At 32.4% G+C, this 11,196-nt stretch overlaps 3 protein-coding genes across 5 annotated transcripts; all 3 read left to right on the top strand.

The window, feature by feature from the left end:
- Window positions 1-264: 264 nt before the first annotated feature.
- On the top strand, window positions 265-3,272 carry Lic (dual specificity mitogen-activated protein kinase kinase lic). Its single transcript, XM_083091084.1, has 7 exons — window positions 265-543; window positions 711-881; window positions 1,089-1,254; window positions 1,358-1,594; window positions 1,728-1,907; window positions 1,991-2,208; window positions 2,293-3,272. The coding sequence occupies exons 2-7, from the start codon at window positions 817-819 to the stop codon at window positions 2,435-2,437; spliced, it is 1,011 nt and encodes a 336-aa protein (XP_082947210.1). The 5' UTR covers window positions 265-543; window positions 711-816; the 3' UTR covers window positions 2,438-3,272.
- Window positions 3,273-4,410: 1,138 nt separating this feature from the next.
- Rplp0 (ribosomal protein LP0) lies at window positions 4,411-6,834 on the top strand. The gene is made up of 5 exons (XM_083090088.1): window positions 4,411-4,496; window positions 4,977-5,070; window positions 5,504-5,914; window positions 6,012-6,356; window positions 6,611-6,834. Exons 2-5 carry the CDS (start codon window positions 5,017-5,019, stop codon window positions 6,755-6,757), a joined length of 957 nt encoding a protein of 318 aa, XP_082946214.1. The 5' UTR covers window positions 4,411-4,496; window positions 4,977-5,016; the 3' UTR covers window positions 6,758-6,834.
- A 581-nt stretch (window positions 6,835-7,415) lies between these two features.
- Window positions 7,416-10,592, top strand: LOC145966180 (solute carrier family 66 member 3). 3 transcript variants are annotated; one of them, XM_083090090.1, is made up of 5 exons: window positions 7,416-7,709; window positions 9,504-9,669; window positions 9,746-9,968; window positions 10,089-10,209; window positions 10,282-10,592. In XM_083090090.1, the coding sequence occupies exons 2-5, from the start codon at window positions 9,521-9,523 to the stop codon at window positions 10,410-10,412; spliced, it is 624 nt and encodes a 207-aa protein (XP_082946216.1). In that variant the 5' UTR covers window positions 7,416-7,709; window positions 9,504-9,520; the 3' UTR covers window positions 10,413-10,592. The 3 variants fall into 3 exon arrangements, with proteins under 3 accessions (XP_082946216.1, XP_082946215.1, XP_082946217.1); XM_083090089.1 differs by having other exon boundaries at window positions 7,419-7,709; window positions 9,495-9,669; XM_083090091.1 differs by lacking the exon at window positions 7,416-7,709 and adding an exon at window positions 7,933-7,951.
- Window positions 10,593-11,196: the final 604 nt, after the last annotated feature.

Consider the following 11,196-nt stretch of genomic DNA (forward strand, 5'->3'; position numbering starts at 1 on the left):
ATATATATATATATATATATATATATATATATATCCTATCATTATGTAATATTTATTAAAAGTTGAGAAAAATGTTTAAAAAATAACATCCTATTTTGTATACATGATGTATTTCAAAAAACAAATGTGTTTTTCTCACTGGAAAGCTCCCAAAAAACAGTACTAGTTACATATAAAAAAAAATTTCCTAGAATTATTGGATCGCACATAGATTGTAGAATGAAATATTTTTCATCTGCTTTTTCGCATTCGTTTTTTATATTCTATCTTTCGAGATTATTTACATCATTTTTAGAAATATATTCGGATCTTTATGAATGAAAAATGCTAATCATATCGCGGACGTTGTTTGCGCGATTTTTGAATTTAACGGAATTACCGTTGCAAAACTGTGCGGTTTTCGCGCGGCCAACTTCAGGGGCGGTGTAGTTTAAGTTTGTTGAAAACTTCATATATGGGCAAGCGCGGAGTGTCCTGTAGCAGGAACACGAAGATCTCTCGCGCAGCGATTCTGTCGAGGCGGAGCGTGATGTTTTTCACAGAGTACGTAGACCCTAACTTGACGTTATACTTCTCCTCGCGACGACGCGAGGACAATGCTTCGATGTCGCGTACAAGCTTCTCCACGGAATAACCTAGACATGGGACGCACGAACTCCGTTCATCCCCGGATCGGGGACCGATTGTCAAGTTCCTCTTATCTTTTGCAGATCGCGTATGCGCTGCGCCCTTCAACGGCCATGAATTGTTTTTGACTTTCCTCTGGAATACTGGCAAATTCGCGCGGACGCCTTTCATCGATCACAGTCCGACACCATGGCTCTACGTCGTGGAAAACGTAATCTGAAACTGCAGGTCTCCGATGAAGCGCCCGCACCAATGTACGTAAAACTTTGATGATACTTTTGCAGCAAATAGTGTTACCTTGTCTGTTTTATATACTAAATAACTTTCTGAATTTGTTACATTTGTAAAAAGTTAAAAAATATATATAATGTTCGTAAAGTAACATCTTATTTTATATACATTGTATTTCGAGAAACAAAGATACTTTTTATTTATATCTTGTGAATTTGTCGTTTTTCTAGGACACCACCAAGGAATTTAGACAAACGGACTACTATTACAATAGACGAAAAAACGTTTGTTGTAGAAGCTGATGATTTAGAAACTCTATGTGTTCTTGGTCGTGGCGCATATGGGATTGTTGATAAAATGCGACACAAACAGAGTGGTACAATTATGGCTGTCAAGGTAATATTATAATTATAATAGTAATTTTTATAGAGCCTCTTGAAGCAATATAATTGTTTCAAAAGAGAGGATATTTTTTTAACAATTGACATTTTTTTTACAGAGAATAACTGCAACTGTTAATACACAAGAACAAAAGCGTCTACTCATGGATTTAGACATTTCCATGCGTAGTTCAGCGTGTTCCTATACAGTACAATTTTATGGAGCCTTATTCCGAGAGGGAGATGTATGGATATGCATGGAAGTGATGGATATGAGCCTTGACAAATTTTATACAAAAGTATATAAACATGGTCGTGCCATTCCTGAAGATATTTTAGGAAAAGTGGCTTTTGCGGTACATATACTAATCAGTTAAACATTCAGTAATATTACAGAATAACTAAAATAAATTTTTTTTAGTCATTTTAATTTCTATTTTAAACTTTTTAATATATAAACTATGTATATTCTTGTATTAATACTTGCAGGTAGTAAGCGCATTACATTACCTCTATTCACAATTACGGGTAATTCATAGAGATGTTAAGCCTAGCAATATTCTAATTAATCGGAAAGGAGAAGTAAAAATTTGCGATTTTGGTATATCTGGTTACCTCGTAGACTCAGTTGCCAAGACTATTGATGCTGGATGTAAACCATATATGGCTGTACGTAGCTGTAGGATTTTATTCTTGAAAAGATTCCATCAGTATTTCTCTCAATACATCCTCCACCATTATCTTTTTTGTAGCCAGAAAGGATAGACCCGTCGGGTAACCCATCGCAATATGACATCAGATCCGATGTCTGGTCATTAGGAATTTCTCTCGTTGAATTAGCCACTGGTAAATTTCCATACGAGACATGGGGCACACCGTTCGAGCAACTGAAACAAGTGGTAAAAGATGATGCTCCAAAATTACCTGCTGGCAAATTCTCTCCTTCTTTCGAGGAATTTATCAATAAGTGGTAAATAATGGCACAATAGGATTATTTCTTATTACTTTTAAATAACATATGGATACTTTCATGTATAATCCTTTTTGTTTTTAGTCTAATGAAAAATTACACTGCCCGTCCAAATTACAGTCAATTATTAGAACTTGACTTTATTAAGGAATATGCTCAGAAGGACACAAACGTAGCGGAATTCGTCGGGGAGATTTTAGACTTACCGGAAAACGAGCAGCCGGTATAGTACATACAATATTTTGACACAACCTGCAATATAATTTGACTTGCAATTTATATTTTTGCAAGACAGAGAGTCACTTAATGGCATCCTTATATGTAATTTATATTATCGATCATCGATTCATTATATATCGAGACGTAACTTGAATAATTATTTCTTTATTTATCATCGTTTTTTTCATATTAATTTTTATTAATCGTCTATTGTAATTATAGTATCTAAAAGTTTGGCTTGAAAATAATTGTGTCTATTTCGATCCTAATCTTATTATTGAAAAATGATTTATATAATATATGTATAATATACGGATGTTTTTTTATGATGAGAATAATATAAATTAGCATTCATACATACACATGGCATTGTGGTAATACAATAAAGAAATAATAACATTGATATATATATCTTTAGAATCACATAGCTTAGAAAAAAGACCAATACATATATATATATATACATACATATATATATATATTACCATATATATAGATATATATATATATTACCATATATATATAGATATATATATATATTACAATACTGTGAAAATTGTACATAACAATCAAATAATCCATGATCAAAATTTAATTTAATTTATTTTTCTATTTAAAACTGTTCCACATTCATTAGTGATGAATTGTAAGAAAAATTACATTAGTCATAGAAATGGAATTTTGTGACATAGATGTTGTATGCATAGTATATAATTAATATTATACAGCGAGAGTGTCTTGTGTAGAACTCTCTTTGAGAGATGTTTTTTTTTCTATATATGATAGAGCATCATAATGTAATAAAAATTAATCTTGAATAAACAATCGTTTTTAAATGATCCTAATATACAAAAAATTCAAACTTTCTAAAATCCAAAAAAATAAGGGAAAATTTGTAAGTTTGCAAGATAAATTCTGTTTAGGAAAAAATTTTCTTCTTTTTACAGTTTTTATTTCCTCCTAAAATGTGTTAATTTTTCGTAATCGAGCTTATTAAAATATCTAAAAAAAAGCTATCTGTGGAATAAAAGCTAAAAAATGTTTCTACATGTATGTACAATGTATGTACATACATATTTTTCGCTCAAACGATTTCATACAATCGATTAGACCATTATTAGCATAATTTTGTAAATTATATCTTTTTTTTATATCGATCAGGCCATTTTGTCGGCGTTATATAATGGCATATCTATCGCGAGTGAATTCTCATTTACGAGCTGCGCGCGACACCCCGATCGATCATGTCCCTTTGACATCAGCCAGTCGATAATCACAAAGGTCACGTTGTAAAAAAACTTCAAATTCTTCATATAATCTTATATTTTTCTCTTTATATTTTTTAATACATCTGTTTTTATTCTAAAAATAAATTTGTTTAAAATTGTTTTAATTGTTGTATATACTTTTAATTTGGCTGCGTTCCAATATTCACTGCCAGTACTGAAAATCTATAGTTTACGTGACGTACACTATAGATTTTCAGTACTGGCAGTGAATATTGGAACGCAGCCAAATCAAAAGTATATACAACAATTAAAACAATATTTGTATCACGAATCTTTTTTTATTACTATAATATTTTATCTACAAACTTTTGTGTGCCTTAAACAATCGCGTGAAATATTTTTTTTTACATCATAGATATATAAAAAATACGTAGACGGATATCTTTTACGAAAATAAAACTTTTTCACATGTCATGCTCTTGCACAAGACACACCACGCGCGACAAAAAGCACAAGCCAATCAGCTTTTCGCTTCTGGACAAGTTGTAAATCGATTGATTATCGCGTCGCTTTGGCTGCGTTCAGCAGAAAAAGCTGCTTTGCAACTGTTGTAAAATTCGTGAGCCTGATTGGTGTATGCTCTTAATTTTGACTAGATCTAAGAGCATACACCAATCAGATTCACGAATTTTACAACAGTTGCAAAGCAGCTTTTCCTGCTGAACGCAGCCTTTATGTCGTACCTTGACATGTCTGTGTGTAATAGCCTTAAGTTCGGCCATGTGTAACTTATTTTGAACTTCCGTTTCCTCCTTCATTGCGGTATTTTACTTTGCTGAGGTATGTAGTGAGCGAACAGTATCATTTTTGCAATCTTATAGAATTTATACATTTTATATTACTTATTTTAGAATCATTAAAGATGCTGCATTTATATGTATCAATCTAGAAATAATTTTATGTAGAGAAAAATATATATAAAATATTTAAACAGTTATATATCGGTTGTTAGGTTAATGAAACCATGTGGCTTTGAATCTTTAGAAATTTGTTTGCTTCTTACCATTTGTTAAAGTCTAGAGGATTTCAAGTCATTTCTATATCCTCTATTTAAATATATGTTAAAGTGATGATAACAAGAGCGACTGGAAAATTCGAGGGGTACACGTTTCCTCTGCTTTAGTCAGTTAGCAGTGTGTGGAACCCTCGTATTTTATGCATGATTATTCCCTACAACTCTGAACTAAATGTTAATATTCTTAGTTTTCGTTGCTTTCTTTACACATTAATATAATCCCTTTTATTTTAAATAATTTTTAGTCCTTAAATTCCTACGAGGTATCCCTGCACACATTTCACGATGGGTAGGGAGGACAAAGCAACATGGAAGTCGAATTACTTCACTAAACTTGTTGTAAGTATTTTTGCGTGCATTATTTCATTATATTTTAATCTTGTATTCAATACCAAAAATACAAAGTTATATAAAAAATATATATAAGATAGATTATTTTAAAATGCACAAAAATTAGAAAATTTTGTATTTCTGATAGGTAGTTTCATGCAATATGTAAACTTAATATAATTTATAACATTGCTTTTTGTTTATATATATTCCATATTCCAATCATATTCCAATTATTTATTTTTAAATTAATGATGAAAATATTATACGTCTGAAGATCTTGGTCCACGTATTAGAGCTAGAAATAGCTGAACCCACTAATGCGTCAGGATCATGGTTGAAATATCGTGTGAAAACACAGTCTGAACTATATATAACAAAATATAAAAGTACATATATGTATATAAAATATATTATAATAATCTTTTTTTTATAAATATAGCAACTGTTAGATGATTATCCCAAATGCTTCATTGTGGGCGCGGACAATGTCGGCTCGAAGCAAATGCAACAAATCCGCATGTCATTGCGTGGAAATGCAGTGGTACTGATGGGCAAAAATACTATGATGAGAAAAGCAATTCGTGGTCATATAGAACGTAACGCAGCACTGGAGAAGTTATTACCTCACATTCGTGGTAATGTTGGATTTGTCTTCACTCGAGGAGACTTGATCGAAGTAAGGGACAAATTGTTGGAAAATAAAGTACGCGCTCCTGCCAGAGCAGGAGCCATTGCACCCTTAAGTGTCATTATTCCAGCTCAAAATACAGGACTTGGTCCTGAGAAGACTTCTTTCTTCCAAGCATTGAGTATACCTACTAAAATTTCCAAGGGTACCATTGAAATTATAGTAAGTACTTTGTTGAGAAATTTTCTATTAGATTTAATTCTTGAATTTTACTATTTCATGAATCTCACTAATATAACAATGTGATATCAAATTTCAGAATGATGTACACATTCTCAAACCTGGTGACAAAGTGGGAGCTTCTGAAGCTACTCTCTTGAACATGTTGAACATTTCTCCTTTCTCTTATGGACTATTGGTTGAACAGGTTTATGACTCTGGTACCATCTTTGCACCTGAGATTTTAGACATCAAGCCTGAAGACCTTCGTGAAAAATTCATGGCTGGAGTTGCAAATTTAGCTTCAGTTTGTTTGTCGATTGGTTATCCTACGGTTGCCAGTGCACCGCATAGTATTGCAAATGGTTTTAAAAATCTGTTGGCTATTGCTGCTGTTACTGAAGTCGAATTCCCAGAAGCTGCTACTATCAAGGAATACATCAAGGTATAATTTCATATATACTTTATTATATCTTACTTTTTCAATTTCTCATATATGAATAAAATGATGAAAACATTACGCGTCTGAAGATCTTGGTCCACGTATCAGAACTAGAAATAGTTGAACCCACTGATACGTCAAGATCACGGTTGAGATATCGCGTGAAAACGCTGTCTGAACATAATAAACATAATATAATATTTTTTTATATATAACTAATTGCTTATATTAAGAACATTGGAATTGCTTATTTGTAGGACCCGAGCAAATTCGCTGCTGTCGCCACCGCTGTAGCGGCTCCAGCAGCCGCAGCTGCCGACGCTACTGCCGCAGAGAAGAAAGAAGAAAAGAAGGAGGAATCCGAGTCAGAAGATGACGATATGGGCTTCGGTCTATTCGATTAAGCATAATCTACCTTACTGCATCATGATGCAGTGCATAATCATGAAATTTTTGACCGAATAAAATTCAATTTTAACGATTTCAAGTTTTATTTTTTATCATCGCTTGCATTATTGACAATAATTTCAACATAAACTTGCCATTACAATAGAGATTAGAATTTATTTTCACTATTACTATTATTTTTCCTATCCTATTCATTGCATGATTATGCAACCGTTCATAAAACGAAAAAGTGATAAAATATATATTATAAGTATATATTTTTATGGATATTAATGTATTAAGAAACCACAGTAGTAAGATAAAAATTTTTATCATCTGCATTTTATAAAAAAGGCCTCTCTTTTAAAAAAATAGGATAATGGGAGAAACGTATTATAATTTTTATAGAGTGATAGTTAAACGACGTCGACATATCATCGACACGACACGAGATATCGAAATCTTGTAGCATTACATTGTCAGAGAGAGAAAGAGAGCCTTGTGTATTTCATGTTAAACTTCCGGATCGATCGAAAAAATAGAATTCTACTATCGGTATCCATGATAGGTCGTTGATAATGTAGTAATCTATAATATTAATGTATCGCACAAGCGACAGTTCCTCCAGTAACTCAATCTTTCCAAGTGTTTATGAGTAACGCGAGAGGGAGAGAGCTACTGTACAGATGATCGTAAAGCAAGGGGTGATAGTGAAAAGTCTGTAAAGAGAGGACGGCCTTGATGACATACGGAACACGAGTCCGCGACGCTCGAGGAAGACTCCGGCAGTTCGCGATTCGATACGATGCTTTACACATACTTGATTGATTGTACAAGTGGTCGAGTAGAGTAGAATGACAAGCTGTCACTGTATTCGAGAATAGACAGGTGTCGAACAACGCGACGAGCGGACTGGGTGGAAAAACGCGCGCGCGCGCGCTTACTTTCGAAACAATCAGCAATAAAAAGGTAATATATGACATAAAAATGTAAGCATTGAATCATAGCTCATCGCGATATCATTCGAAGGAGTATACTCAATAATTTGCGATTATCGCGACGGAGAATTAACATCGGCATAAGATGTTTCTTGTAACTTATGTCAATGCGATCTATTTTTGTAACTTCTTCTCTTTTGGCGTCAATTGTGATTCTTGTAATATAAATAAGTGGCAGATGAATGACAGTTTCGCACGGATTTTCTCGTAAACGTATGTTTCGCTAAAAAACTTAAATATGCGTCCAGTTACCGGCTTATTCCCTGGCGAAAATAAGAAACTTTATAAAGCGTTAACAACCGTTGAGTGAGGGTTTTCTGAGAGTTTATATGCTTTTCAAACTTTGTAAGAGCACTTACATAACGCTGTTGGGTTTTGAATGCTTATCAAACGCTGCAGTGTTGCAATTTTTGTTCTACAAACTCTTTATATAATGTTACATGAAAGTTTTGCAATGCTGAGGTAACATTTTTCAGAGTACGTTCAGTAAACGTTGATACATCTTCGTGTACAGAGTTTACTCAGACTTTTCAAACGTTTACGATTACGCTATAACGTACAAACGTCTTTTAAACGCTGCAGTGTTGCAATTTTTGTTCTACAAACTCTTTACTAATCGTTTTTAAACTCTCGACGAACTTCCACAAACGTTCATGTAAGCGCCAAACAAACGTCTCATTTTTGCCAGGGTTTATATAAAAAGATAATAACTAATATATATAATAATTGTATATAAATAATAACTAATATATATATAATAATTGTATAATAATTGTATATAAAAAGATTAGATAAGATAACTAATATACAGGGTGTCCTAGACCACCCGTACACCCCTTTTCTTTCAAAAACTAAACATTTTAGAGAAAAACGTTTTCGACAAAAATTGTATGGTTTTGAGGGGAACATAAGATGGTGTCATTGGTTTGACCTTGGATGGCATCGTTAAGGTGAGGTCAAGGACACTTAATTTCTTAAATGGAACCACTTATTTTTATTGCATATTCTTATAGCTTGTGTCGAGAGCTTTCCAAAACACTATAATAAAGTATTTTTTCATCAAGTACTTTTCGAGTTATAAGGCTTGAAATAATTTCTTAATTTTACATAAACCATAAAATATCTAGTAAAATATTCATTTTTCGATTATCTGACCTTAATACTTTTATGCACAGAACAACGTGAGGAATCAATTGGTGTAAAGAAAACACATAATTGTTTCGAAAAAAAAAATGTAATTGTTAATTGCAAATTACATTTTTTTTTTCGAAACAATTATGTGTTTTCTTTACACCAATTGATTCCTCACATTGTTCTGTGCATAAAAGTATTAAGGTCAGATAATCGAAAAATGAATATTTTACTAGATATTTTATGGTTTATGTAAAATTAAGAAATTATTTCAAGCCTTATAACTCGAAAAGTACTTGATGAAAAAATACTTTATTATAGTGTTTTGGAAAGCTCTCGACACAAGCTATAAGAATATGCAATAAAAATAAGTGGTTCGATTTAAGAAATTAAAGGTGTCCTTGACCTCACCTTAACAATGCCATCCAAGGTCAAATCAATGACACCATCTTATGTTCCCCTCAAAACCATACAATTTTTGTCGAAAACGTTTTTCTCTAAAATGCTTAGTTTTTGAAAGAAAAGGGGTGTACGGGTGGTCTAGGACACCCTGTATATAATAATTGTAATCCGCCGATCGCGTAAGATAAGATACACCGAAATTATCATAGATTAATTTTTAAAGTTGTTATAGTATAAAAAGGCGCGAAAATGGAAATGTTGCAACAATTTGCGGACTTGTTGAGCCTGATAACGATAGGCATGTGCTTCGTATTGAAAATTCCGCAGATATTAAAACTGCTTTCCGTGAAATCAGCCGACGAAATATCCACCCTAGGATTATTCTTAGAATTAACGAGGTAATTTTACGCAACAATCTGCAAAATTTCTCGTTTTTCACAAATAATGATCAGTGTTATTCTTTTTTTTTTACAGTTACACTGTGATGACTAGTTACAATTACACGAATGGATACTCGATACTATCGTATCTAGAGTATCCGATAATATTAGTGCAGGAATATATACTGATATTCCTCGTATTGAAATATTTAAATAGAATCAACGTTTGGTCATTTTTATGCGCTGTTATATATTTTATGCTGAGCGCTTGTTTGCTGTTGGAAATTGCTCCGAAAATCGTACTTACATTTCTAGCGGTTAGTGTACGATAAATTAAATATTACATCGCAAATGATTTTCTTGCAAATATATAAATATTTTAAATTGTTATTCTAAATAAAAAATACATTTTATTATTCTAAAAAATACATTTTCAGCCTATGTGTACTCCGATCTCCGCTTCCAGTAAGATCGTTCAATTATTGTCCATACTTCGCGCTAGAAACGCAGAGTCGGTGTCGCCCCTCACCTGGTTTATATCCGCCTTCACGAACTTGAGTAAGTTCCCAATTTTGTGCTTGCAGCATAATTTGTGGAAATGAATCAAATATAAGTAATGTTGTATTTCAGCGAGGGTGTTCACGATATGGATGGATTCGGCCGATGTACTATTGCTGGGAAACTTTATCCTTTCAGTGTTGTTGAGCTCGAGCATCATGTTCTCCGCCCTTTATTACAGAAATCGTCCAAAGCAAGATTAAACGAAAATTATATAAATAATCTAATCGCAAGTATATTCCATGAGAAATTGATGATTTACATGATTTGCATGTAAGTAATTTTATATTATTTACATGTAAATAATTTGTTAAGAATAATCAAGAGAGATATATATCCTATTTTATTCTCGATAATAAACATAGAAATTATTTTCCCCCTTACATATGTCAATTTATCTTTTTTGCCCCAAATTTTACAATATTTTAAATAGAAAGAAATAAAAAATATACAATCAAAACGTTTATAATAAGAGTTAATGACAGAGCTAATAACAGAGAATTTTATTATTAATATATATTGATTATATAAAAGATGTTTCATAAATGCATGTTAATAGTACTTTAGGGAATTAATCTATACACTAAACAAGTAAAAAATATTACATGAACGTGTATATGGATGATTAAAAAAAATGTTCGAAGTGCCCGTCTTCTGCTTCAACAAACGCTATTGCACGCTTTAGTACGTTTTGACCTTATCTAATCAACCCATTAGACTTTTACCTTTAAGGCCATTTAAAAATTATTGTGTGCAACGCAAGTGAATAATGTGCACGATCTACAAAATAGGTTTGAGACTATTCGAAGAATACCTGGTATTTTCCACTGGAATTCAATGTTACAACATGCAGTAGCATGTGTTGAGGCAGAAGGCGGGCATTTCGAACATTTTCTTTAATCATCCATAACTCGAAAATTAAGCTATATTCATATGACATTTTTTACTTGTTTTAGTAGATTAACCTGAAGTATTGACATTTATCAA

Source organism: Camponotus vicinus, unplaced genomic scaffold, assembly GCF_025532165.1.
Source record: "Camponotus vicinus isolate PSW18456_S1 unplaced genomic scaffold, iyCamVici1.0 SCAF_2, whole genome shotgun sequence".
NCBI classification, from domain to species: Eukaryota; Metazoa; Arthropoda; class Insecta; order Hymenoptera; family Formicidae; genus Camponotus; species Camponotus vicinus.